This window comes from Opisthocomus hoazin, chromosome 28 (genome assembly GCF_030867145.1).
Source record: "Opisthocomus hoazin isolate bOpiHoa1 chromosome 28, bOpiHoa1.hap1, whole genome shotgun sequence".
In the NCBI taxonomy this organism is placed as follows: Eukaryota; Metazoa; Chordata; class Aves; order Opisthocomiformes; family Opisthocomidae; genus Opisthocomus; species Opisthocomus hoazin.
The window spans coordinates 8658160-8683733 of NC_134441.1; the positions used below are offsets into that span (position 1 = coordinate 8658160).

The 25574-nt window shown below is 67.2% G+C and overlaps 2 protein-coding genes across 2 annotated transcripts; one reads left to right on the top strand and one right to left on the bottom strand.

Annotated features, from left to right (window-relative positions):
- The first annotated feature begins 115 nt into the window (after nucleotides 1–115).
- ADGRA2 (adhesion G protein-coupled receptor A2) lies at nucleotides 116–21991 on the top strand. The gene is given in 20 exon segments (XM_075444609.1): nucleotides 116–175; nucleotides 177–343; nucleotides 8190–8261; nucleotides 11655–11726; nucleotides 11810–11881; nucleotides 12108–12179; nucleotides 12267–12430; nucleotides 12506–12719; nucleotides 13429–13593; nucleotides 14174–14375; nucleotides 14449–14598; nucleotides 14732–14893; nucleotides 15105–15314; nucleotides 15387–15588; nucleotides 15850–16058; nucleotides 16198–16325; nucleotides 18194–18317; nucleotides 18392–18537; nucleotides 18721–18810; nucleotides 19090–21991. Coding segments are annotated over 20 exon segments (3891 nt in total). The 3' UTR covers nucleotides 20300–21991.
- Nucleotides 21992–21997: 6 nt separating this feature from the next.
- On the bottom strand, nucleotides 21998–25141 carry BRF2 (BRF2 general transcription factor IIIB subunit). The gene is made up of 4 exons (XM_075444610.1): nucleotides 24961–25141; nucleotides 24385–24444; nucleotides 23730–24051; nucleotides 21998–23437 (listed from the first exon to the last, which is right to left on the bottom strand). Exons 1-4 carry the CDS (start codon nucleotides 25112–25114, stop codon nucleotides 22726–22728), a joined length of 1248 nt encoding a protein of 415 aa, XP_075300725.1. The 5' UTR covers nucleotides 25115–25141; the 3' UTR covers nucleotides 21998–22725.
- Nucleotides 25142–25574: the final 433 nt, after the last annotated feature.

The following is a 25574-nucleotide window of genomic DNA, read 5'->3' on the forward strand; positions in this document are numbered from 1 at the left end:
GGGGGGCGTGGCCAGTCCCGGCGGGGGCGGAGCCGGCGGAGCCGCCCCCGGCGGGGAGCGGGGCGGCGGCGGGCGCGGAGCCGGAGCCCGGAGCCCGCGGCCCGGGGCCGGGGCCATGCGGCGGGCAGCGGCTCTGCTGCTGCTGGCGGCGGCGTTCAGCGGGGCGGGGGGGGGGGGCCGCGGCCCGGGGCTGCCCGGCGCAGAGCCTGGGCTGTAAGTGCTCGGCCGAGCGGGCCAAGGCTCCCGGCGGACCCCCCGCTCCCCGGCGGCGGGTGGTCTGCAGCGGCGGGGGGCTCCCCGCACCGCCCGAGCCGCGCCTGCTGCCACCCGGCACCGCCACGCTGTGAGTACCGCGACCGGCATCGCCCCCCGGCCCCGGGCATCCCCCGGGCATCGCGTCCCGGCCCCACGCATCGCCCCCCGGTCCCAGGCATCCTCCCAGGCATCGGCCCCCAGCTCCAGACATCGCCCCCCGGTCATCCCCCCCCCAGGCATCGCCCCCCGGGCAGCCGCGGCGCCGGGAGAGGGACGTGAGCCCACGCGTGGGTCGCTCCGTGATGCTCGGTGGCCCCGGGGATGGGGGAATTGGGGGGGGTGGGCTGGAGTGGAGCACGGCGGGGAGACCCCCGCATCGCCCCACGCTGCGGGGCCACACTCCCACGGGCGGGCAGGTGCTGGGGGCGGCGGGGGGCAGCGCCAGCGGCTCCGGTTTTCCCGTTATTTTCGGAGGTGGTGGGGGAATCCGCACCGGCGGAAGCGCCGCTCGGTTCTGCGTGACTTGGTTGGAGCCGCTTTAGAGCCGGGCGTTGTGGAATAACGGGAGCAGCGCGGGTGGGAAGCGTCGACGTGAGCTGGAAATCCAGGAAACGGGCTCCTTCGCCGCGCTTCCCTCCGCAGCGTTTGCTGTCGGAGCGCCGGGGGAGGGTGTTTGGGTTTGAAAGCTGTTGCTGGAAATATTTGCCAAAAAGAGATCGGGAGCAGTAAGTGGGTTTCGGGTCCGAAGCTGCCACTCGCTGCCTGAAAGCTTCCCTCGGTGCCGGGGAGGGCTGGGGCTTCGGCCGGCGCTGGCAGCCGGCGCGCCTGCTCGCTGCGGGATTGCAGGGTTTATTTATAACTCCGGAGGAGACGTTTGAATTAAAATCTGGTTTGGAGGGCAGGGCCGGCAGCGCCGTTGCTGGAGGGAACGTCGCCTTCGCTCCCGACGGCGTCCCGTGAGCGCGGCCGTGCCCGCCTGCCCACGCCAGCGTGCCCGCGGCCTCGGCTCTCCCCCTTCTGCTCCTCGGGTGGGTTTTGTTGGACACTGCGGAGGATCGGGGGCCGCGCGGGGCAGGGCTGGGGGCTGCCGTGCTCCAGGTCCCGTCTGCTCTTGCGTGCTTGAACCTGCTCGGCCGCGTTGCCGCTCGCGCACCGGAGTCGTGCTGTTTCTAAGCATCGCTTGGCCCCCGTGTGCCGTGCCGCTGGCTGCCGAGGGGCTTCGTGTTGGGGTGACGACGTCTGCGTTGCGAAAATGGGGTGGCTGCGGAGGAGACCCAGCCGACGGCACCGTCCGCCACGTGGAGCGCGGCCATGGAGCACGCCTGTGCTGCACGGGTGCCACGAGCGGCCCTTGGAGTGCGATGGTCGTAATTAAAGTGTAAATCGTCCCGGAGCAGCAGCACCGGTGCGTGTCCAGGGCTCGCCATGGTGGAGAGGCTGCAGGGCAGGTGGAGCCTGGGCTCTCCGCTCGCACTCTTCCTCGGAAGGGCCTTGCTCTTCACTTTGTCCCTCATACGGCCCTTTCGAACGTGTCAGCCCCTTGCAAATACCCACAGGGACCTCTGAGTCCTTTGTCAGTTTGTGTTTGGGAGAAGGATCCCGTTAAGTGCCTGCCCCGGTGCTTTCTCCAGCGTGAGCGAGTGTAGTCGCGATGTCGAGCACAAGTCGGGCCCCGCTGCAGCCCTGTGCCGGCGGAGCGGCCGAGGTGGGCTGTGCCCGGTGGGACGGGGGGGGGTTGGAGCCGCCGGGGCCGGCTCCCTCGGAGGGGCCAGGATGACCGTGCAGAAGCATTAGGGCATTACACGATCCCACTAAAACGTGACATGAAACCTACAGGCGTAGGCAGAACCCTACAAATATGCGGTGACCCTGGGCTCTGCTCTCGCGCAGTAAACATGATTTATTCTAAACCCTTTCCAGATGGAACAATCAAAACCAGAGGCTCCGGCTTCGGCAGCGTCTCCCGGAGCTGCTGGGGTGCGGGCAGGGAGCGCGGGAGGCAGCGGGGCCCGGGCACGTGGCAAGGGCCGCACGTGCCTTGGGGACGCCCCACTGGGGACAGCCAAATTCTGAGCCCCGCGGGTGAGCCAGGTCCGAGCAGGGCTCCTGCGCGTCCCGGGGGTGCTGAGGTCCCGTGCGTGCCCCGGGGGTGCTCAGCATCGCTCTTGCCCCAGTCGCGGGAAGCGCGTGGTGTGTTCGGTGCAGAGTGACGCTGAGAAGCGGAGCCCTGTTCCAGTCCTCGTCCAGTCCGGCCTGGAAGCAGGCGCGTGTTGGCGTTAACAAGCGGCACTGGTGCTGTGCACGGAGCAAAGCCGCCGGCGCGGGATTGCTGCTGTCCCAGCCGCAGCTCCGGCCGCCCGGGCGATGGCTGGGGGGGACACGCAGGCGGCAGGAGGGGGTCTGCTGCCCTGCGGGTCCCGCTCCCCGCCTCTCATTTGGCTTTTTCCCACACTCTCAGTTTGCTTCTTTATTTATCTTTAATTATCAGGCCTGCACTGAGGAATCCAAGGCTGCCTCTGTGGCAGCTGCTGCGTATTTACCCCGCCGTGCCTGAGGAACGCTGGCTGCCGTCGCAGCCCGCGGATGGCCAGGGCAGGGATGAGGGGTGCCCGCGGCCCCGGGACCTGCCCTGCAGCCAGCGCTGGGCTCGGCCGTGGTGTCCCCATGACCCAGGGGCCGCGGCAGGTTCTCGCGAGGAGCCATCTGCCAAGCAGAGCCACAGCTCCTTTTCTCTTCCCTCGGCCCCTCGCAGCGATCGCGGCTTCGGGAGGGCGCAAACCGGGGCCGAGGCAGATGTGGAGCTGCAGAAATCAGCTCCATGTGGGGAAGCCATGGTGGTGGGGAGCAGAGCTGGTGTGGACAGGGATGCTGGGACCCCCAGCCTGCCGGGACCGGTGCAGGCAGAAGCGCTGCCTTCATCCCGGAGCAGGCGCAGGGAGCCGGCACGGGGATGCGTGTGGGGTCTGGCGAGCAGGATGGTGCTCACAGGGGTGCGACGTCCCCCAGCAGAGCTGACAAGGCGTGTGCTCTCTGACAGCCGCCCCGTTTTATACCCAGAGCTTGATTCCTGCCCCCAGCTCATCGCAGGGAGGGAGGAAGGAGGGATGCCCGCCCTGACGGAGTGGCTCCTCGCCCGTTTCTGACTCGCAGCCCTGCACAGCTCGCCTGGCTGCGGCTGTCGCGGCAGAGGTTGCACGGCTGCAGTGCATCCCCCAGCCCCTCCATCGTGGTCCAGCCTCCTGGGACTGTGGTGTCCCCATGGTTCAGGGCCGGGGGCTCTGGCACCTCTCGGGGACGTCCCTCCGGCGCGGCTGCGAGGTGCCGGAGCTCTGCGGACCGGCATTAACAAGGCTTTAATTCCCTCCCCCTCCAGCTGACCCCCGTGCTAATCGCCTAATGGAAACAGCGCCGTATCCCTAACGAGACCCAGAACGCCGCGCCGGCTGCGGCCAGCCCCGCTGTCACACGGGCGGGAGCCCAAACCTCTTCCAGATGTGGAATCCCAGCACAGGCCTCATTTATGTGCACAGCTTGATTGCACTGAAATTACAGATTGTCTGCAGGGAATAGAGGGCTTTGACTTATGACCAATTTCCAGTTCTACTTGAACTCCCCTCTCCGAGGCCAGTTTATCTTGAGCCCTGCAGATGGTTGCTTTCCCAAACCTTGCTCAGCTTTAGGTTTGTTATTTATTGGGCTGCAGCTCTGGCAGGTTTGGGTTTTCCAGGGGCTGTGGGTCACGGTGCTGCCCGGTGCGTCGGAGCATCCCGGCCCTGCCGCGCTGGCTCTGGAGGTTTCGCCCTCTCTCCCGGGCTGATTTTTCCTGTGCTAACAAAAGCCGAGCGTTGGAACAATAATTTTCACCATCCAAAATAGCCGGGCGTGACGCGAGGCTGGAGGCAACGCCCCGGGCATGTCACAGGGAGGGGAAGAGCCCCCGAGCACCCCAACAAAGCGGGGAGGGGGCGGCCCCGGCCGTGTCGGGGCGTCTCAGCCCCCTTGGGCTGGGAGCTGCGGGGTCCCCCCTGGGTGCTGCCACCTCCAGAGCCCTTCCCAGCGCCGGAGCCCTCAGCACCTCACGGCAGTCCCGGGGCCCCTCTTTCCTCTTCCTAAAATCCCTCTGCAAACCAGCGAGCTCTGCTCGGGGCGCAGCCTGCACCGTATCTGCCGCGAGCATATGCTTTGAATTAATGCACTTGGAGAGCAAAGCGTAGCCGGGCTCCCCACCCCCGCCGCGGCCCCCCTTATTAACCTCCGCGCCGCTGCCGCTGCCTTGCCCCTGCGCGCCGGGGCCGGGGAGCCACCATCTCCCCGCGTCCTTTTTTGGTTGGGTCCAGAGGAAGTTTATTGTTTCAGCAGCCCAGTTTCTGGAGCCGTTATTTATCCAAGTGGATTCCAGCACGCTTGAAAAAACAATCTTGTTTTTTTCACTTTTGGCTCCTCTTTTTGAGATGAAAAAAAAAAAAAAGAAGAAGAAGAAGGGATCTCTATCTCCCTGCCTGCTGCCTTGTGGGGTCCGAGCCCCGGCGCGGGTGGGTTGGAGCGAGGACACTGAGCCCCTGCCAAGGCTGAGCCCCCCCAAGACTGGAGGGTGCTCCTCGGGGGCTCCCTCCCGCCGCCCCCGTCCTCACCACGCATCCCCCCGTCGTTTCTGTTTGACTCGACGCTCCGGTCCTTAATCCCCACATTGTCCAGAGAGACTTTTCCAGCCGTCGCTCAATTAGCCGATTATTGTCCCGGTGGCGGGGCCGTCCCCGCCCGCCCACGCGCCGCCATGCCGGAGGGTCTCGGGGCGGCCGGCCGGGCCGAAGGCTCTGCTTCGGGTGAGAGGGTGCTGGGGCGGCACGAGGGCGGTCGCGCGTCGAGGGCTTGGGGGGTCTACAGGGTCTGCAGCCATTGCCACCACGCCGTGCTGGGCGCGTCGCTCCGAGCCCGGGCTGGGGGCACCTCTCGCCGCGGCGTTTGCCGCCGCCGCCGAGGTGAGGAGTCCCAGCCTGGTCCGCAGCCAAGGCGCAGCCGAGCAGCGGCTCCGGAGGAGCACAGCTGTGCTTTCATGGCCTGCCAAGCCTGCGGACGGCTGGGACAGGGGGCACCGCGTCCCCCCTGCACCCCCGGCCCCGTGCGCCTCGGCAAGCCCCTGCCCGGCACGCTCCAGCCCGCTGGAAGCAGGAGCCACAGCGAGCAGGGGGAACGGGGGGCAAGGGGGTCTGCTTCCAGCCCCCTGCCCGCTTCCCTCCCCAGCCGATCCCTTCTCCCGGCTGGGTGCGAGAGCGGGGACAGCTCTTGGGGTTTGAAATCGAGCTGAGGGGTCCGGGTCCGGGTCCAGCCCCAGCCCCACGTGCCGAGGGCTGGGTGCTGGTGTGGGGTCCCGCTGCAGCTCGGGGGCTGCTCACCCGTGACCCCGGTGCGCTGGGCTGGGGTGGCCTCGTGGGCACACTGATTCCGTCAAATCTTGGGGTTTCTTGGTTAATCTGCTGTAAGGGGATAGTGCCAAGGACTGCGGACGTGCGGGGCCGGAAAGTCCCGTGGAGCCTGATGGGAACTTCCTGGGGAAAAAAAAAAGGAAAACATTTTAGAACATAATATCCATGAAAACAGCAAAAACAAAATAAAACCATGTTTGAGGATATGAGTTGTAACAGGGAAGCGCGGCCCAGCTGGCTTCTACACCATGGGGGAAAAGAGCCAGGATTGCTACCTGGAAAAAGCTTTTCTCAAAGGAAAGGGAGCACGATTTTGGTGTGCCAGGCGCTCGTTTTGGTCGAGGGCCTCTTTTCCTCAAGGAAGGGCAGGCCAGGCGCCGAGCAGTGGGCATCGCACGGGCGGGCAGTGTCTGCATCTCGGGGTGCCCCCCGCACCGTGCCGGGGTCCCTGCCACTCCCGCTCTCCCCGACGCCGAGGGGCCGGCAGCTCCGGGGGTGGCTTCGCCCTTGTCTGAAGCAGCCGCCTTCCCGGCCGTCGGCGGGCGAGCTGCCGGCCGGGCCGCCTGGCTGCGGATCACAGGGAGGCCGATCCCATCGGGGCCGCAGGAGCGTTGCCTTTTAAGGCGGGGAGTTCTGTTTTTATGGCGGAGGCGCGGATGGTCCCAGGGGTCCGCGAACAAAGCGAGCATCCCCGGCTCCGGGGCTCAGCCGGTTCCCGGCCGGGCGCAGCTCTCCGGTGCGCTGGACGCCGGTGCGGGCAGCCGGCCGCCTGCTCCCTGCCCGCCACGCTGGCGGCACGTCCGTGGCTGTAACCCCCTGCAAAGCCCGTGCCCCGGGAGGCTCTGGCACGGCCGGGTCCGGCTTGCCCGGGGTGCCCAGCTCCCCATGTCCTTGGCCGTGCTGGGGACCCCCCTTCCGCCCTGGGCTGGGGCGCGGGAGCAAACCCGGGAGGTCTGAGAGTCTTGTGCACTCGTCTGGTTCTGCGTTTGCAGCTCAGGCATCCCCAAGCGCTGTTTCAGCAGGGTCCGCCGTGCGTCCCAGCTCAACCCCCCAGCCCACAGCTTTCTGCCTGCCCCGGCTTTAGCAGGGAGCCCCCGAGGTCCCCCCGTGTGCGCGCAGCCTGCGGAGGCTCTGCTGGGTTGTGAAATCCGCTGTCGCTGGAATTAAAACCTTCTGGAGCTGTTGGGGCCGGCACGGCCTGGAGCAACAGCCCTTGTTGACGCCGTGATGGGGAATCGGGACGCGCCGTGGGGCTGCCGTGCCCCAGAGCCAGGGCTGCTCCGGGAGCGATGCAGCTCCGGGAGCATCCCTGCAGCCCCCGGCTCCGGACGGGGTCCCGGGGCTGAGCCGGCCGGCACCAGTGCTCGCTGCTGCAGCGCTGGGGCAAGCCAAGCCCTGTGAAAACGGGGTCCCCGCAGGGAGGAAGGGGCGAGAGGTGGCCCCGGCCACTGCAGCTCCGTCCACCGGCGTGTGGAAGCAATTTGCGGGCTGGCAGGGCTGCCAGCCCTTCTGCTCCCGCCACCGGCCGGGTCGCAGGGCCCCGTGGCCATGCCCAGTGGCAGCTTCTCATCAGCACGGGGTGGGGGGCTGCACTGCCTGCCCCCCCCAACCCTCCCCACCACCCCCAGGGGTGCGGCAGCAGCCCCCCGAGCCGCGTCTGGGTGGGCAGCCCTGGCACGGGGAGCCGAGCGTGGCTGGCGACGGCGGAGGGGCCGGAGCTGTGCGGCACACAGCCGCCATTCAGCGCGGCCGCAGAGCCCGCCCGTGTGTAAACAGCCCCGGCTCCGGAGCTCAATGAGCCCTTTTTTCCCCGCGCCGCTCCGCTGGCCGGGGCTCAGGGTGCCCTCCCGGCCCCGGCTGGCGGCTGCCCCCCGCTTTTGGGTCACGATTGCCGGCAGAGCATCGCCAGCATCCCTGGAGCACCTCTGCTCCCCAGGCCGGGGTCCGGCTCTGCCGATCGCCGCGGCAGCCCTCCAGCAAGCTCCTGGCTGAGCTGTGGGTGCTCGTGCCTCCCTCCCTCTCCTGGCACCCTGCAAGGGCCCCTGCGGCCAGCAAAGCTGGGGTTAAACCTCGGTGCTGGGAGGCTCCCAGCATGGCTGGGAGTGGGCCAAGTTGGTGGGGAGCAAGAGCTGGGGGTGCCATGGGGTCCCCTCCTGGCTGCCGGTCCCTGGGGTGCCCTCTCAGTGCGGATGCTGGTGATCTTGTTGCCCACACGTGCAGCTCCTTGAACCCAGGCTCAGGTACAGGAGCAGTGCCCCAAGATGCCATGTGGACCGTGGCGTGGCATCCCGACACGACCGCTGCATCCCGTGTCCCCACCTGGTCGTGCCAGCCTGTCCCTGGGACTTCACCACGGCCACCACCGCGGCGGCACGGCCGGGGCTGCCTCTTCGTGCTGCGGGTCCGGCCGTCCTCGCTCCCCCTCCAGCCCCGCGCGTCCCCCGGGCACGGATGGGGCTGCCCAGCAGGCCGAGTAACGGGGCGGCCCCTCTCCCTCTGCTCTTCCCACAGGCTGCTGGGTAACAACAAGATCACGGTGCTGGAGAACGGCTCCTTCTTCGGGCTGCGGGCGCTGGAGAAGCTGTGAGTGTGTGGCGGGCGGCTGGGGGGGTCGGGGCGGGCAGCAGCAGGCAGGGGGGTGCGGGCAGGGGTTCCGTGGGGTGCCAGCGGGGAGGGTGCTGGCAACACTGCACAGGTCCTGCTCCCGACGTCGCTGCTGGGTGCGGCGTTGGGGCCGGCACTGGGGTCCCCGGGCACCCCGGGAGCCGCGCTGGGGCGGGAGGCACTGGGGGGCCGTGCTCTGTGGGGGCCGGTATGAAAAGCGACATTGTCCCCCCGAACAAAGTCAACTTTCTTATCTCTCCATGAAAGGCATCTCTATGGAGGGAGCTGTAATAAGGGGAGATTTATGGCCCCCATATGGGTTTGATCTGTAGGTATGCAGGAGCGGGGACCGGCGCACTGAGGGCGTTTTGTTCCCCGCCGTGGCCCCACGAGGGTCTCGCGCATTCCTGCGCCGCGCGGGGTTGGGTGGGCTCCCACCGCGGGACACCCGGTGTGACGGTGGCCCAGCTGCCAGCATCCGTGGGGTGCTGTCCCCCACAGCCCACCGCAGCCCACCGCTGCCCTGGGCATCCTGGGCGTCAAGGCCAGGCGGGACGGGGCTTGGAGCAGCCTGGTGCAGTGGGAGGCGGGGTGGGACCTGGGTGATCTGTAAGGTCCCTTCCGACCCAAACCAGTCAGTGATTCTATGACCCTCTGTGGCACACGGTGCCGGGGTCTGGGGCTGCGGTGGTGGGGTCCCCTCCCGTTGGCCACGGGTTCCTGGCCTGGTGCTTCGCACAGGGCATCGCTGGGGTGCAGACAGGCAGGGGCGGGTGGCCGGGGCAGCGCAGGGTGCAGGCAGGGGCAGGCAGCGTGCTCGGGGACACTTGGGAAGCCGTCACCCTGGGACCCTGCATGGTTCCAGGCATGGAGTCGCCTCCTCCTGCCTCCCAGCACCGAGCCCTCATTAGCAGCAGGGATTAACGGGCCATGGCGGAGCCAGGGGGGCTGCATCCCAGGGGGACTGCGGCTCTGCAGCCCCCGGGGTCCCCCTAAAAGCCCCTGTGCTGCCTGCCACTCCGCTCGGCCGTGCCGAAGCCCCAGGCGGGTGGAAGGGGAGCAGCCAGGCACCCTGGGGGGCTGGGGCCAGCGCTCGCCCGTCCCGGGCCGGCCAGCATCGCGCCGCGCCCGACTGCTCTTGCCAGGAGCCCTGATTGTTTTCATCGGGTCGGTCCCGGGCCGCGGCGCGGACGTGCCCCATAGGGGGACAGCGCTGGCGTGGCGGGGACGTGGCGGGGGCTCCAGGGCCCCTCACTTCTCGTCTTGGGGCTCGCGGGACCCCTGCCCACCCTGGCTGCCCACCGTGGGTGCTTTGGTGTCGCGACGTGATGGGGGGAACCCATTCCCGGGGTCTCGGATGTGTGCAGGGTGCCCCTGCGGGCCGCTGCCCCTCCGGGCTTGCAGCTTGGCATCTCCGGTGATTTGCAGCAGCGTAATGAGATTAATGAGTCTGAGCGGGCCGGTGTGCAGCGGGGCGGCCGCGCTCATTAGCGCAGCCCCGCTTGGGAACGACCTGGGGCCAGCGCTCCCCCCTTGGCGCGGGTGGCAGCAGTGACGGGGATGGAGTCTGTCTGTCTGTCCGTCTGCACCGGGCTGCGGTGGGTGCTGCTGTGCGTGGGGAGCTGCTCCTGTGCCAGCCCTGGCTGCTGGGCTCCTCGCGGCTGCACCGAGCTGGATCGGGCCCCCTGCGCAGGGGCGTGCATGCGCTGGGCTGGCTGCGAGCCCCCAGGGCCCAGCACGGTCCCCGGTGGGTCCCATCCCTGGCCGGTGGTCCCCTGCAGCCCCCAGCCCCCGCCTGCATGCTGGCCAGAGCCAGGGACCCGGAGCTTTGGCAGCAGATGAGTTTTGGCTGCTGCTGCCAGCCAAGCTGGTGGTGTGTGCTGGGTGGGCGTCCGAGGCACGGGGGTCCCTGGGGACCTTCGGCTGGTGGTGTGTGCTGGGTGGGCGTCTGGGGCGCGGGGGGCCCTGGGGACCTTCGGCTGGTGGTGTGTGCTGGGTGGGCATCCGGGGCGCGGGGGGCCCTGGGGACCTTTGGCTGGCCCCCACCGGGGAGCGGGGTCTGCCTTGGCGTGGGTGGGTGGGCGTCTGCAGGGCAGGTGTTCGCGCGTTGGGTGTCGGTGTCGGCGCAGGTGAGCAGAGCTGTTCCTGCAGCACTGGTGCTCACCTGGCCCCTGCATGCATCTGCCTGCACATCTGCCTGCACATCTGCCTGCACGTCTGCCTGCACACCCGGCTGGGCACGCGGCCGTCGGAGCTGCCAGGCCACGATTTTGCCCGTCAGGGAGGCCGGGGAAGGCAGGCGTGGGCGGTCGGTTGGTTGTTTCGCCGACCGAGCAGGGCTGGGAGGATGCCAGCTGGGAAGGCGTCGCGCCACAGTCCCCCTCCCCGGGGCTGGCACCGCGGGGCCGTGCCCCCCCGCAGCCAGCCCTGCCCATCTGGGGTCGGCTGGGGACCCCCAGCAGCCGCGTGGGTGAGGTTTAGTCTGGAAGCAGAGCATGCCTGCGTGTTCGCGGGTGCAGGCAGCGTCGCCCAGGTGTCCTCTCGCCGTGTGGCTGATGATGGGACCCCCGCTCCTGCCTGCACCCCCAGGTCTGCTGGAAGGGTTTGCACCGCTCCCCCGTCCTGGGTGCCGGCTCCTGGCCTTGAAACGGGGACTGTGGCTCGTGGGGTGTCCCTGGGGCCGCGCACGGAGCGGTGGGCGGCCCAGCGATGAGCACCATGGAGACTGCTATAAATAAACGCGGCATCGCCAGATGGATCCCATTTCCTCTCCCGGCCAGCGCCAGTGCTCAGCAGGAGCCGCCTCGCCAGTCCCGGGGGCTGGATGGAGCGGCCGATGCCACCGGTGCTCCCCAGATCCCCCCGCGCCGGCACACGCCTGGCGAGCTTCTGATTAGATACGTGCCTCCAATCGGGCTAATAACCCAAACGAGCTTCCTGCGGGCCGCCAAGCCCATTTGGGGCCACGCTGGCAGCTGCAGCGTGCTCTTATCCCACGTGCGGGAGATAACCCGCCGGGATGCGGCTGCTCTGGAATAAACGCGCAGGGGGGGACGGCGGCCACGGCCGTGGTGCGTGCTCGGGGCGGGCAGCGGGGCTGGCATCCCCCCCAGCAGCGGCGGGGAGCCTCACGCGTTCCCTGCGCCCTTCGGAGAGATAACGAGAGGGAAATGGGACGGAAAGCTGCTAATGAGGCTCTTGCAGGGGGCTTCGCGGTGCCTGGGGCTGCCGAGGAGCCCAGGGCTGGGGGGACCGGGGTGCGCTTGTGCCCCTGTCCCTGCTGTGCCGGGTCTGCAGTGGACGGGGCAGAGGACGCGTCCCGGGCTCCCTGCGGCACACCCTGAGCTCTGTGTCTGTCTCCTCCCCCCGCAGGGACCTGAAGAACAACCTGATCAGCACGGTCCAGCCAGGCGCCTTCCTCGGCCTCCCCGAGCTGAAGCGTCTGTAAGTGCTGGCGCAGCTTCTCGGGGAGCCCCGGGGACAGCGGGACCCCCCCGGCCCCGACAGCCCCTCCGCTTGCCTTGCAGGGACCTCTCCAACAACCGCATCGGCTGCCTGAGCGCCAGCGTCTTCCAGGGGCTCACCAACCTCCTCAGGCTGTACGTAGCTCGCTGGGGACCCCCGCGCAGCCCTGTCCCCTGGCTCTCGAGGGGACCCCCGGGGCTGGCTCCTGGTGCCGGGGCTGGCTCGGCTGCGGCTGCCCCATGCCCACCCCCGCCAGGTGCCGTGGTGGGGTGTGCGGGCACGGCGAGGGGCCTGGGGGGTGTCCCCTCTCCCGGCAGCTCCCCGGTCCCCTCCACACCGCCGTTCTCTCCTGTCCTGCAGGAACGTGTCCGGGAACATTTTCTCCAGCCTCCCGCCCGGTGTCTTCGACGAGCTCCCCTCCCTGAAAGTCGTGTGAGTTGGTGCCCCGGGATTTTGGCACGCAGGGGGGGTCCCTGCCGGAGGGTCTCAGGGATGCTGGTGTGACGCCGGCCCTTGCAGGGACTTCGCCACCGAGTACCTGACGTGCGACTGCAACCTGCGCTGGGTGCTGCCCTGGGCTCGCAACTGCTCGGCGCAGATCACGGAGCGGACGGCGTGCGTCTACCCCCGGCACCTGCACGCCGTCCCGCTGCGCAGCGCGCGGGAGAGCCAGCTCCGCTGCGGTGAGCCGGGGCCGGGGCGGGGGCGGCGGCGGCGGGCGGGGGCGCGGGCTCACCGGCCGGCCGTGTCCCCCGCAGCGGGCGCCCCGGAGCTGCACACCCACCACCTCATCCCGTCGCTGCGCCAGGTGGTTTTCCAGGGCGACCGGCTGCCCTTCCAGTGCACGGCCACCTACCTGGACAACAGCACCCAGATCCGATGGTACCACAACCGCGAGCCGGTGGAGGAGGACGAGCAGACGGGCGTCATCGTGGAGGAGAGCCTCATCCATGACTGCACCTTCATCACCAGGTCAGGGATGGCGACGGGGATGGGGATGGAGATGAGGATGGAGATGGGATGGGGACAGTGATGGAGATGAGGATGGGAATAGCGATGGGGATGGGGATGGAGGTGAGATGGGGAGAGAGATGGAGATAGGGACAATGATAGAGATGGGATGGGGACAGGGATGGAGATGGGGATGGGAATAGCGATGGAGATGGAGATGGAATGGGGAGAGAGATGGAGATAGGGACAATGATAGGGATGGGATGGGGATGGGGACAGGGACAGGGATGGAGATGGGGATGGGAATAGCGATGGGGATGGGGATGGAGATGGGGATAGAGATGGAATGGGGAGAGAGATGGAGATAGGGACAATGATAGGGATGGGGATGGGGACAGGGATGGAGATGGAGATGGGGATGGGAATAGCGATGGGGATGGAATGGGGAGAGAGATGGAGATAGGGACAATGATAGAGATGGGATGGGATGGGATGGGATGGGATGGGATGGGATGGGATGGGATGGGGACAGGGATGGAGATGGGGATGGACACTTGTGGCCACAGGGCTTGCTGGTTTGCAGGTACCGAGTGCCGTGGGCGAGTTGCCAAGTGTGGGCACCTCCTGTGCTTCGTGGTGTGTGTCCCCTTGTCCCCAAGCTTTGGGGACCACGGCTGTGGGTTGGCTGTGGGGCAGACCCGCCGTGCCAGCCCGTCCCCTCTGCCCACAGCGAGCTCATCCTCTCCAACATCCACGTCTCTGCCAACGGCGAGTGGGAGTGCGCCGTCTCCACCTCCCAGGGCAACGTCAGCAAGAAAGTGGAGATCGTGGTGCTGGAGACCTCCGCGTCCTACTGCCCTGCCGAGCGGGTCACCAACAACCGCGGGGACTTCAGGTGGGCACCGGCGGTGGCCCGGCCGCGGGGTGGGTGCCGTGGCAGGGCAGGGGCGTGCGTACGGCGTGAGCAGTGCGTGCCGGGGCGGGGGCTCGCCGCAGGTGACCGGGTGTCTGGTAGTGATTAGCGGCTGCGGGGAGCGCGGGCGCCTTTGAAGGGCTTCCCGTGCCGGCGGCACAGCCCCGCTCCAGCAGCGAGAGGTGTTGGAATTTCTCTGGCACGAGACGAAAGGCTCCGGGCGCCCGCCGTAACCCCGGTGGGGCCATTACGGAATATAAATTACTGGTACAGTCAATGTGGCTTAAATTAGCGGTGCCCCCACCCTCCCCTCGCCCGCCTCTTCCCTCTGCGCTGTGCTGAGCCCGGTGGGATACGGGATCGGAGCCGGGGGCGGCAGCTTTCTGGGGAGCATCACCCTCGGCCCCCCCGGAGCCAAGGGGAGGCAGGGGCTCTTTGGGGGGGTTGGGGGCCGTGGTGTGGTGCTGGGCAGGGTCCCCACGAGGGGAGCAGGCTGGGGGTTGCAGCGGGGGGGGCTGCTGGCAGTGGTTGCCCCATGGCCACCACGTTTGGGTGCCCGCAGGTGGCCCCGCACGCTGGCCGGCATCACCGCCTACCAGCCCTGCCTGCAGTACCCCTTCGCCGCGGGGCCGGCCGGCGGGGGCTCAGCAGCCGAGAAGCAGGCATGGCGACGCTGCGACCGCGCCGGGCGCTGGGAGGAGGGCGACTACTCCCACTGCCTCTACACCAACGACATCACCCGCGTCCTCTACACCTTCGTGCTGGTGAGCCGGGGGGCCGGGGGGGCTCGGCCGGGCCGGGGGGCCGGGCGCAGCCGGTGACCGTGCCGCTCTGCAGATGCCCATCAACGCCTCCAACGCCCTGACCCTGGCTCACCAGCTCCGCGTCTACACGGCCGAGGCAGCCAACTTCTCGGACATGGTTGACGTCCTCTATGTGGCCCAGATGATAGAGAAGTTTATCGGCTACGTGGACCAGATCAAGCAGGTAATGAGCACTGCTCCCGTCCCCTACTTGCCCCAGCCTTGCCTGTTACTTTTGGGGTGGAAAAGCATGAATTGGGGTGTTTGCCGCTGGGGACGGCGGTAGCTCTTTGCGGAGCCGCTTGCTGTCCTCGCAGCTGACCGACGTGATCGTGGAGATGGCCAGCAACATCATGCTGGTGGACGACCACATCCTGTGGATGTCACAGAAGGAGGAGAAGGCTTGCACCAGCATCGTCCGCTCCCTGGAGAAGATCGCCGCTCACACGCTCAGCAGCAACTCCCAGCACATGGCGGTGGTGAGTGGGGGGCCGGGGGGGGCTGCCTGGAGATGGGGGGTCAGGGGGAAGGAGGAGGTGGTTGGGCCACTGGTGTGGGATCTCTGCCCATGCTGGGGGTCTCTGGCCACACTGGGGTTCTCTATCCATGCTGGGAGGGTCTCTGTCTGTGCCGGGGGGTCTCTGGCCATGCCAGGGCTGACGGCCACCCTGTGATTGCTGTGCCTGGCAGAATTCACGCAACATCGCCTTCGAGGCGTACGTGGTGAAGCCCGAGAGCTACGTGGGGCTGAGCTGCGTGGCTTTCCAGCGGCGGGACGGGGGTCCGGCTGGGCATCCCCCTCGGGCCGAGCGGGGGGCTGAGCCCGCATCTGACCAGCAGCTGAGGCTGCGCTGCACCACGGGACGCCCCAACGTCTCCCTGACCAGCTTCCACATCAAGGTACGGGTAAGCCGGGGGACGGGGGGGCACGGGGGGGCCAGCCCCTGCTCACCGGAGACCCTGTGCCCGCAGAACAGCATCGCCCTGGCCTCCATCCAGCTGCCTCCCAGCCTCTTCGCCAGCCCCGTCCCGGCTGCGCCGCTGGCCGACTGCAAGCTCCAGCTGCTGGTCTTCCGCAACGGCAAGCTCTTCTGCAGCACGGGCAACTCGTCCCGCCTGGCCGACGACGGCAAGCGCCGCAGCGTGGCCACGCCGGTCATCTACGCGGGGACCTGTAAGGGCTGCCTCTCGGGGGGCTTGGGGTGCCCTGCGTGGGGCTCTTCTTAGGGGATGGAGCTCCCTGGGGCTCAATGGGGCTCCTTGGGGTGTTGCCCTGGTGCTCCTGAAGCACAAAGCCATCCCTGGGTGTCCTCATGGGGAAGTGACAACGTGCCTGTGGGATGCAGTGGGGGGCTCCCCCATATCCAGGCTCCTTTTGGGGTGCAGGTGGAGGGGTGGCCCTTGTCCCGCTGACCAGGTTTCCCTGTTGCTGCAGATGGCTGTGGAGTGGGAAACCTGTCGGAGCCGGTGGCCGTGTCGCTGCGGCACCCCGGGGAGGGCGCAGACCCCGTGGCTGCGTACTGGAACTTCGAGGTGCTGGGGGGCATGGGGGGCTGGAGCGTGGAGGGCTGCCAGCTGGCTGCCCGGGAGCCCAACGTCACCTCCCTGCACTGCCGGCACCTCAGCAACGTGGCTGTGCTGATGGTAGGTGGGGGGGAAGCAGTAGGGCTGGGAGCCTTGCCCAGGGGGTGCAGAGCCTGGGGGGTGCAGGGGGGCGGTGGGGTGGGACGGGGACGCGGGGACAGGTGGCATGGGGACTGACGGGCTGCGCTGTGCTGGGCAGGAGCTGAGTGGTTTCCCCAGTGAGGCACGAGGTGCCGTGGAGGTGCTGCACCCGGCCATGTACACCTGCACAGCCGTGCTGCTGCTCTGCCTCTTCGCCACCATCATCACCTACATCATCAACCACGGGTGAGCTGGCGTCCCGGCGCGGTCCTGGTGTGGTGACGGCTGGAGGGGCTGTGCTAGGGTGGGTGCCTCTGTGGGCAGCTGGAGGGGCTCCCCATGCACTGCCAACGCCTCGGAGAAGGTGTCCGCATGGCATGTCGGATGGCTGTCTGGAGACATGACCACCCAGGAGATGGCCCTCCAGGAGCTGGCCCTCCAGGAGATGGCCCTTCAGGAGACAGCGCTCCAGGAGCTGGCTCTCCAGGAGATGGCCCTCCAGGAGACAGCAGTCCAGGAAAGGCTGCCAGGCAAGTGGTGCTGCCACAGGAGCCCATCTTGGGGCGATGGCTGGATGTGTTCTGCCTTTATGGTGGTGGAGGCCTTGGGCTCGTCGGCTGTGTCTTGTCCTGCAAAGTGGGGCATGGAGGAGGTGAGCAGGACTTTGAGGGGGGGGTGAGAAGACCCCCTGGGACCTCACTGGGTCGGAAATGGTGAGCAGCTGGGGCTCAGGGATGGGGTCCCCCCATACCTGGGGCCAGCAAGACCCCAGGTGGGGGAACAGGGGGCAGCAAGCAGCGCTCAGCAGCAGCTCATGCTGAGGGCCCTAGTGCTGCAGGAGCCCCTCGCTGCCCCACAGATACCACCGAGCCCCCCCTCTGCCCCCCACCAGCACGTGGAGGGGGTCCAGGGCAGCAGTCGCTGGGTGAGCCAGGGTGAGACCACCTCAGCAGGCCACTACCAACAAGCTGCCTTCTTTAAAGCAAAAAGAAACAGAAGCAGTTAGAGCTAACACTTAATGAGTCTTTAATGAGCTGCACATAAGGCCAGAGTAAGACCCTCCTGCTACAAGTGAAACACTAACGAAGCCAAGCGATGCCCTCGATCCATGTCTATTACCCCTTGGAAGAACCCACTGAGAACGATGATATCTAACACTTAACAAGCACTTAATGAGATACAGCTAAGGCCAAAACATTTCTCTTACTATAAGTGAAAGAAAGACTAATAAAGTCAAGCAACGTTGTTAGCTAAATCTGTTATCTGTTTCTTAGGAAGAACCCAGTAGTAAGTATTGTATCTGACAAGTACTTAATGAGATAAATATCAGGGCAAGCCATGCCTCTTACTGCGAGTGAAACAAACACTGACAAAGTCCAGCAGCGTTATGAGCCCACGTCCATTACCTATTTCTCAGAAATAACCCAATAAGAAGTATTCTATTTAGCACTTAGCAAGCACTTCATGAGGTGCACCTGCAGCCAGCCCCCTCCCCTCGCTGCAGGTGAAGCAAACGCTAACACAGAGTCCAGGAACACTCCCAGCCCCGATTTGGAAGAACCCCATGGTAATTCCTACATCAGATACTCCTCAGCACTTAATGAGGTGCAAGGCCCAGCCGCTCATTTTGTGCAAAGTGACTCCAGTGTGGACAGGTAGAGCCGAGCACCACTGTGAGGAACCCCGGGATAATTACGGCAGCTAGCACTAACGAGGGCGTTTTTAGAGGAGCACAAGGCCAAGCCCTTCCTGTAAGGGAAGCGAGCAGCAGCGGAGCCCGGCCGCGCTGTCGGCCCTCGTCTCGCCCTGGAAACACAACGCTGCCCAGGAGCAGCCCTGGGCTCCAGCCCAGCTCCTGCCATCCCCTTCTCCGCGTCCCAGCAGCGGTGGCTCGCTGCTGACAGCCCCGTGATGGGCACGCTGCGGCACCTACGAGAAGTCCTTTGCCCACGTGCACGCACGTCTGCAGGTGGCTTCTTGCCCAGCCACGCTCCCTGGCCCGGCCGGGCACGGGCTGTGCGGAGCATCCCTCCGGAGCAGGAGCCGTGCCGGCAAATGACTGTCCCGCTCAGGGCCGGGCAGGAGCTCACAGGCGCCCACTGTGCCTCTTCCAGCACCATCCTCATCCCGCGGAAGGGCTGGCACATGCTGCTTAACCTCTGCTTCCACATCGCCATGACGGCCGCCGTCTTCGCGGGAGGCATCACCCTCACCGGCTACCTGATCGTCTGCCAAGCGGTAGGGAGCGGGCAGGGGGGACGCAGCCGTGGCTGCAGCCCCCCCCGTTGCTGACCACCGCCTCTCTCCCGCAGGTTGGCATCATCTTGCACTACTCCTCGCTCTCCACGCTGCTGTGGATGGCGGTGAAAGCCAGAGTGCTTTACAAGGAGGCGACCTGGAAGGTGCCGCGGCAGCCGGACGGGGACGCGTCCCAGCCGGCCCCCAGACCCATGCTGCGGTACGACGGCCCCTTCCCCTCGCCCCGGCCCCACGGAGGAGCAGGGAACTGGGGCAGCTCCCCCCATGCCACGTCCGGAGGCTGGGGCAGGACTTGCTCTGCCGCACGAGCCCGTGCTGCCTGCAGCCGTGCTCTCCGAGGGCTCGCTCCGGGCGTGCGGTGACACCGTTCCCCCCCGTGCAGGTTCTACCTGATCGCCGGCGGGATCCCCCTCATCATCTGCGGGATCACGGCAGCCGTCAACATCCACAACTACCACGACAACAACCCCTAGTAAGTGTCCCTGCTCGACCGTGCCTTCCTCCCCCAACGGGTGCCCTCCCTCCGCCTGGGCAAGGGGAACCAGCAGTGCCAGGAAGCCGGGCGAGCCTGGGAAAGGCTGGTGAGATCTTTCCCGAGAGCAATCCCCATACTGGGAAAACAGCACCCAGCAGCCTCCGCGGAGCCCGTGCCATCGGGGCAGGGGGGCCGAGCATCATGGTACCACGGCGCGTGGCTGCCGGCCGCGCAGGCACCCGGGTCTGCTCCTCAAAGCCCCTTTCCCCCGTACAGCTGCTGGCTGGTGTGGCGGCCCAGCCTGGGGGCTTTCTACGTCCCCGTGGCTTTCATCTTGCTCGTCACCTGGATTTACTTTCTCTGCGCCGGGCTCAGCCTCCAGTGCCGACCGTTGAGCCAGAAAGACGTCCCCGAGCCTCTGGAGCCGCCGCCGCGGCTGGGCGCTGCCGGTGACCTCCTGACGGACTCCGGCTCCATCTCGGTCACGCTGAACTCGGGGCCGCCCTGCCCCGAGGCGGACGGCGTCCACTCCCTGCAGGTGCAGCTCTGGGCGCTGGTGACCACCCACGCCTTGTACCTCGCCCTGTGGGCGTTCGGCGCCATGGCCGTGTCCCAGCGCTGGTACCTGAACATCGTCTTCAGCTGCCTCTACGGCGTCACCGCCGTGGCACTGGGGCTCTTCATCTTCGTCCACCACTGCGTCCGGCGCCGGGACGTGCTCAGCTCCTGGTTCTCCTGCTGTCCGTCCTACAGGAACGCGCTGCCCATGCAGGCGTACGTCCACCCCGGGCTGGTGCCGGAGGACGGCTCGCAGGTCTTCATTGGCTGCGACCCGGAGCTGGCTCGCTCCGGCGCCTCCTCCTCCTCGCCCAGCAGCGCCGGCTCGGCTGGGGGCCGCTGCAAGCTCACCAACCTGCAGGTAGCCCAGAGCCAGGCGGACGCCCGCCCGGCTGCCTGCCCGGAGCCGGACCCCGCCGACGGGAAGCCCGCCGGCACCGGCAGGCACACCAGCAACCTCCACGGCCGCAGGAACCTCCGGGGCAGAACTAAGCAGTGCCGGGACGGGAAGCACCACCGCTTGAAGGTGCTGCGGGGCCCCTCCTCGGAGCACCCCTCCAGCGAGAGCGGGAGCCTCCACAACAGCCACTCCGAGAGCTACCACAGCGGCAGGAACAGCCCCGGCAGCAGCGGCCGCGCCGGGCCGCGGGCCCCCCACGACGGGGAGACAGCACCCAGCCACTCGGAAGGCAGCGACGGCGGCCGACGGGCGCCCGACTTCGCCGAGGCTCGCCGGAGGAGTGCCAGCAGGGACAACCTGCGCCAGGCCGGCGCCGCAGAGAAGGAGGCGAAGCGCCGGTCCTACCCGCTCAACGTGGCCAGCCCCAACGGCGGCCTCAAGGGCAGCAAGTACGACATCAACCTGGCCAGCGCCGACAGCGTGGCCGGCATGAAGACCGGCCTCTGGAAGAGCGAAACCACCGTGTAAAGGTGGGGAAGAACCGGACGGCCGCAGCGTTTTCCTCCGGGAGCCGCTCGGGGTGGTGGCGAGGAGGCGACGCTGCGGGAATCGCCACGTGCACTAGTGGGGACGGGCGGCACGGTCGGGGGCTCCGGCTCGGCCCGGGCGGAGGGCGATGCCAGCCCGGCCTGTCCCCTGCGGAGGCTCAAAGCTTCCCGCGGCGGCACCGGCGTCTCGAGGTGACGGGCAACCCTCGCTCCTCGGCGGCCCGAATTGCAGCCGTACTTTAATCGCTCCTGCATGTCACCTAAGACTGATCCTAAATGCTATTTTATAATATAAAGAGGAAACAAATGTCTATTTTTCAAAGCTATATTATTGAATGTATATATGTACAGACAGATCAGTAAGTGATGCGCGTGCCTCGTTACCGACCAGTGTTCTCCGGGAGCGGGCAAGCCCTGCCCGTGCCGCGACTGCAATCTTCCCTCCGAGGGGACCGCACCGGGCGCCTGTCACTTGCAGGCTCCGCAGCGCCGATGCCCGGGTGACCCCAGCCTGAGCAAGCGGCTTCTGAGCGAGCCAGAGAGCAGCTTCCACACCTGAAATGTTTTTACATGCAAAAGTTTTTACCCGCCTGTGTTAGACGCCAGCGTTTAGCCCTGGGGGTGACGCGGCTGCCAAAGGAAAAGCCATATTGCAAAGCAAGCACAAGGGGAGAGCAGCCTCGGGCGCAAGGCGAGGCGATGGTCGGCGCTGTTTTAATGGCAGACACCAAAGCGGCGGCTCCCCAGCCCTCGGAGGCAGGAGCCACGCCGTGGGGTGGGCTGGCAGCGCCGCGCCACTGCCGGGGCTGAGCCTGACCCTCTCCCACCAAGCACCAAAGAGCCGAGCTGTGGGCACAGACCCAACGCAGGGCCTCGTCCTTAACCCAGGGGTGCACGCTCAGAGAACGCTTGGGTTTGCTCTGCGGAGGGCAGAGAAAGCCCCCGGCTCCCGGCCGTGCCCTGGGTGAGATGAGAGGAAAGCGCCGGGGAGCAGCGGCCGCTCCTGGGACAGCGGGAGAAAGATGCCAGCTGCTTAGGGACCTTCCTGGGGCCGTTCACAGGATGCATTCAAAGGGCTGGAACTTGGATAAGCACTTATTTTTCCCCATTTGAAAACAAGTCCCCCCTTTTTATCCTAGCACGCAGCTACAGAAGCCATGCTGCGGGCAGCAGCAGGCCCTGGGAGCCGTGAAGGTTTCCTAACACAGGAGGAGGTTCGTTACCCCGCAGCCGGGCAAGGAGCGCCCGTCCCAGCTCCTAAGGGCGACGCAGAGGAGGCGGACGGGGGCCTGGAGCCTCCGCGGCCCCTTCCAGCCTCCCCCGCCCCAGTCTCCTCCTACGTGCAAACGAGTTTAATTACTCAGCTACCTCCTGCTCGCCCTGCCCCACCGCCGGCTCCCACCGCGCCTGGTGCTCAGTGCAGCTCCAGTCCTCGCCGGCCCCACAGCCTGCACGGGCTTGCTGATGCCGAGTCCTTATATACGCTTGCTGCACTGTGACAGTATTATATAAAAAGCTTTGTATTATTAATTACACTTCTGTTTGTCTGTTTACATTACGAGCAAATGACATATCAAGAGAGAGCTTCTTGCAATATACGCGGGGGAGGGAGGGGAAAGTATGCCAAAGAAGTGTTTTTAAAGGGGTCTTTTTGCATTTTTATATAAATAGAATGTTTCTAGCAGATATGTTTTGTTTAATATATTAAAGATTTGCCAATCTGCCAAGATCTACTGTCATTTCTCGCCAACTTTGCGTTCCGATAGCACAGGCCGCCGGGCACGGGGCAGGCAGGGTTTCCCGGAGGGAGCAGCCGGCAGCACTGGACACGACCCAAAGCTGCGTCCTCGCCACAGCTCCCAGCAGCTTCGCGTCCCTTCGCTAACCGGGACAGGGGCAATTTCCTCTCAGCGAGTTTCGGCGTCTCCCTGACCCACTCACAAACCCCCTCTGCCGAAGGAGGCGCAGCGCGAGGCGGGGAGACCGCCCCGGGAAAGCCGGAGCAGCGCTACGGCAAACCGGCGCCGAGGAAGGTGCCAGAGACCTTCCCCGGGCATCACGCAGCGTTCAGTCCCCGCGCTCACCAGACTCGCTCGTGATGCCGCTCCGCAGGACCGGGACTCGCCAAGGCACCTTTGCCAGAGGCTGCAAAGAGAGAAAATCCAGAAACCAGCCCTGGCGCCCGCACTTCTGTTTATTTCTAACGGAAACGGAACATAACCCAAAGCAGCTCCTCCATAAAAAGTCCTGTTTTGGTCCAGAACATGAAACAGGACACGGCCCACAGCCCCGCTCCCTTGGGCAACTGCCCCTGCCCCTGCTGCGGGCGACGGCTCTGTCACCGTCGGGTTTCCCCCTCTGGTCCCAGTCCCAGCTGTCCCGGTGTCCCCGGCAGCACCGTCCTCTTCACGGCCAGGCCTTGGCCTTCCTGAGGGCCCGCATCTCCTCCGGGCCCCGCAGGTACTGCTCGATCTCGCTGTCGGAGATGGGCTCGTCGCCGGTGATGGCAGAGGCCGACACGCTCGGGGCTGCCGTCCGCAGTCTCTTCCTCGGGCGGGTAAGGCATGGTGGCAGCAGGGGCCTCGGGCCGCCCTCACGCTGGCGCTTCCCTTCCAAGGGACAGGCCCGCTCCTGTGCCGTCCCTCCTGCCCCCGGAGCAGAGCCGGGGGAGCCTTCGCCCGCGGCCGCAGCACCCCGCTCCTCCCCGTCCTCCAGGCAGAAGGCGTTCTTCAGCAGGAAAATCCGGTGCTGCAGCAGGTCCCCGACGTGCTTGACCACAGTTTTCTTGTCCAAGTTAAACACGCGCAGCCAGGCGAGCTGGGAGGCCATTCTCAGGAGGATCTCGAGGAGCTCCTTCAGCCTCAGGTGCGCCGGCGGCGGCAGGTCGATGCCGGCCAGCGTGCAGAACCGTGCCAAGGTGCAGGAGAGGCGGGCGGCGGGCCGCAGCGACTGCCACGACAGGAACGCCGCGGCCGTGACGACGGGCACAGGGTGACGGCCGGTGACCAGCCACGTCTCGCTGGCCAGCTCCACGATCTGCGCGGTTCGGGCGACCATCTTCTCCTTGTCCTCCACAAACGGGGCAGGGACATCGGCCGCGTGCTGGAACAGCCGAAAACTGGAAGAGCAAAGCCCGCCGTCAGCACCAGGGCAGGGGGAACGCCCACCACGCAGCGCCTCACAGCCCAGCTCGGGTGGGTGCGGGCTGCACCAAGGGCCTCTCGGACGCCCACCGTGCCCACATTGCCTCGCGGGGTCAGGGTAACACCTGGCCAGATGACCTGGTTTTGCCTCGGTGCTCCCGTGCCACCCTCTCCGTGCTGGTGGACTTTGGCCCCGGCCGCGTCTGAGCAGCTTCTCCACCCACGGCGTCACCGCGGGCGCGGAGATGGCTGCGAGGGCCCCGTTACCTGTTCAGGTGCGTCTTCACCAGATCCCCCAGGCTCAGGGCCGGCACGGAGAGCCCGAGCTCTCTCTGCAGGCTCACGAAGACGCCGGCAAACAGCTCCTGCTTCGCGTACAGGAGGGAGCAGATCGTCCCCATCGTCAGGGGCCAGTTGTGCTGCCGGCAAGTCACAAAGACGCAGCAGCCCCCCAGGAGCTCCTTCTTCTCCAGGCTGACCAGGTGGAAGCAGGGGAGCTGCAGGGCCCTCTGGAAGTACGACACCGCCGTTTCCTCGAACACCGTCGGGAGCTGGAGGACTTTACAGAGATCCTGGACCCGCCGGATCCCTGCGAGAAGACACCGCGCTCACGCATCAGCTCCCGCAAGAGCACGCCCCTCCTCAGTACGACAGCGCAGTCTGCGTTCACCCGGCCCCTGGCAGAGCCGCGAGAGCTGCCCAGCGCCCGGAGCCCCGCAGGCAGCATGCAAGTATCTCCCAGGCCCCTCAGTGCAGGCGCAGCGGGGTGCTGAGGGCGGGCACTGGACCCGCCGTCCTCATCTCTTCCGGCCAGCTCCGAAGGCTGTCACCATTTCGGAGAGCGCTAGAAACACGTTACGCAAACCGAGCGGGCAGCGGCGAGAGAACCGGGGCGTGGGGGAAGCGAACGGCGCGCTCTTACCTCGCTGCAGGCAGCGGCTCCGCTGCTCTCGCTGGCCCGTGCTCTGGGAATACGCCACCTCTGAAAAACAGCCAGCGTCAGGCCAGATGGCGACGCCGGGGCACGGCATCATCCCGATTCTGGGCAGCCGGGTGCCCACGGAACCGGGTTTCCATTACCAGAACTGACCGGGCTTTGAGGCCGCCCTGCGAGGGCTGGCAGCGCCGGTCACGGAGCAGAGGGGAGCAGGAGCCCGTGGAGCCGCTGCTCCCCGACACAGGGCCGGCCCCGGGGCTGCTCCACTGCACTCAGAACAGATTTAAACGCCAGAGCAGGGATTTAAACACCGGGCCCCGCGCCGGGCAGAGCCGCGCTGTCGGGCCGCTCCGCTCATGGCAACGCCCCTGGGAGGGGGGGCCAGGCCCTGCCCCGCGCAGATCCCCCCCGGCAGCACGGAACCCGGCCAGCGGCCCCGCGGGGAGCGCTGCCTCGCTCAGACCCACTGGGACCGGCCGAGCCGCGCCGGGCCCGGGCAGGGCCGCACCAGGCCGGACGCCCCCGGGCCGCTCGCCCCGCCGGGCCCGGGCCGGGCCGCACCTCGCAGGTGCTCCTCCTCGGCGTAGGTGGTGGTGAGCAGCCCCTCGGCGAGGACGCAGCCGCAGGCGGCGCAGACCAGCTGCTGCTGCGCGTAGTGCGCGTCCTCCACCAGCGCCGCGGACCCGCACTCGGGGCACCGGCCCCGCGCCGCCATTGCCGCCGCCGCCGCCTCTGACCGGGGGGGAGCGCTGGGGCGGGCGCACCGCCGCCCACCAATCGCGGCGCCGCCCGCGGTCCGTCCCGCCGCCCGCCCGGCCGAGGCGCCGCCCCCGCACTCCGCGTTCCGGGCGCCGCGCGTTCCGCCCGGGCCGAGCCGCGGACCCCGGGGAGGGGGCGGAGGGGGCTTCCGGGCACCGGGCGGGGGGCACCGAGGGTACAACGCGCTCCCTCGCTCGGCGAAACCCTCAGACCCTTCCCCTCGGGGGACTCGTCAGCCGCAGCTCAGCGTCCCCATCCGCCTCCGCGGTGCCAGGGGACTCGGGGTCCCGTCCGCCCCCCGTGAAGCTCGGCAGCCTGCGGGGATGGAACCGGCCCCGAAACACCCCGAGGACGAGCGGTTTCGGGCAGCAGCGCCGGTCACGGGCAGGGGACGAGGCTGCTTTCGGAGCTGCTCC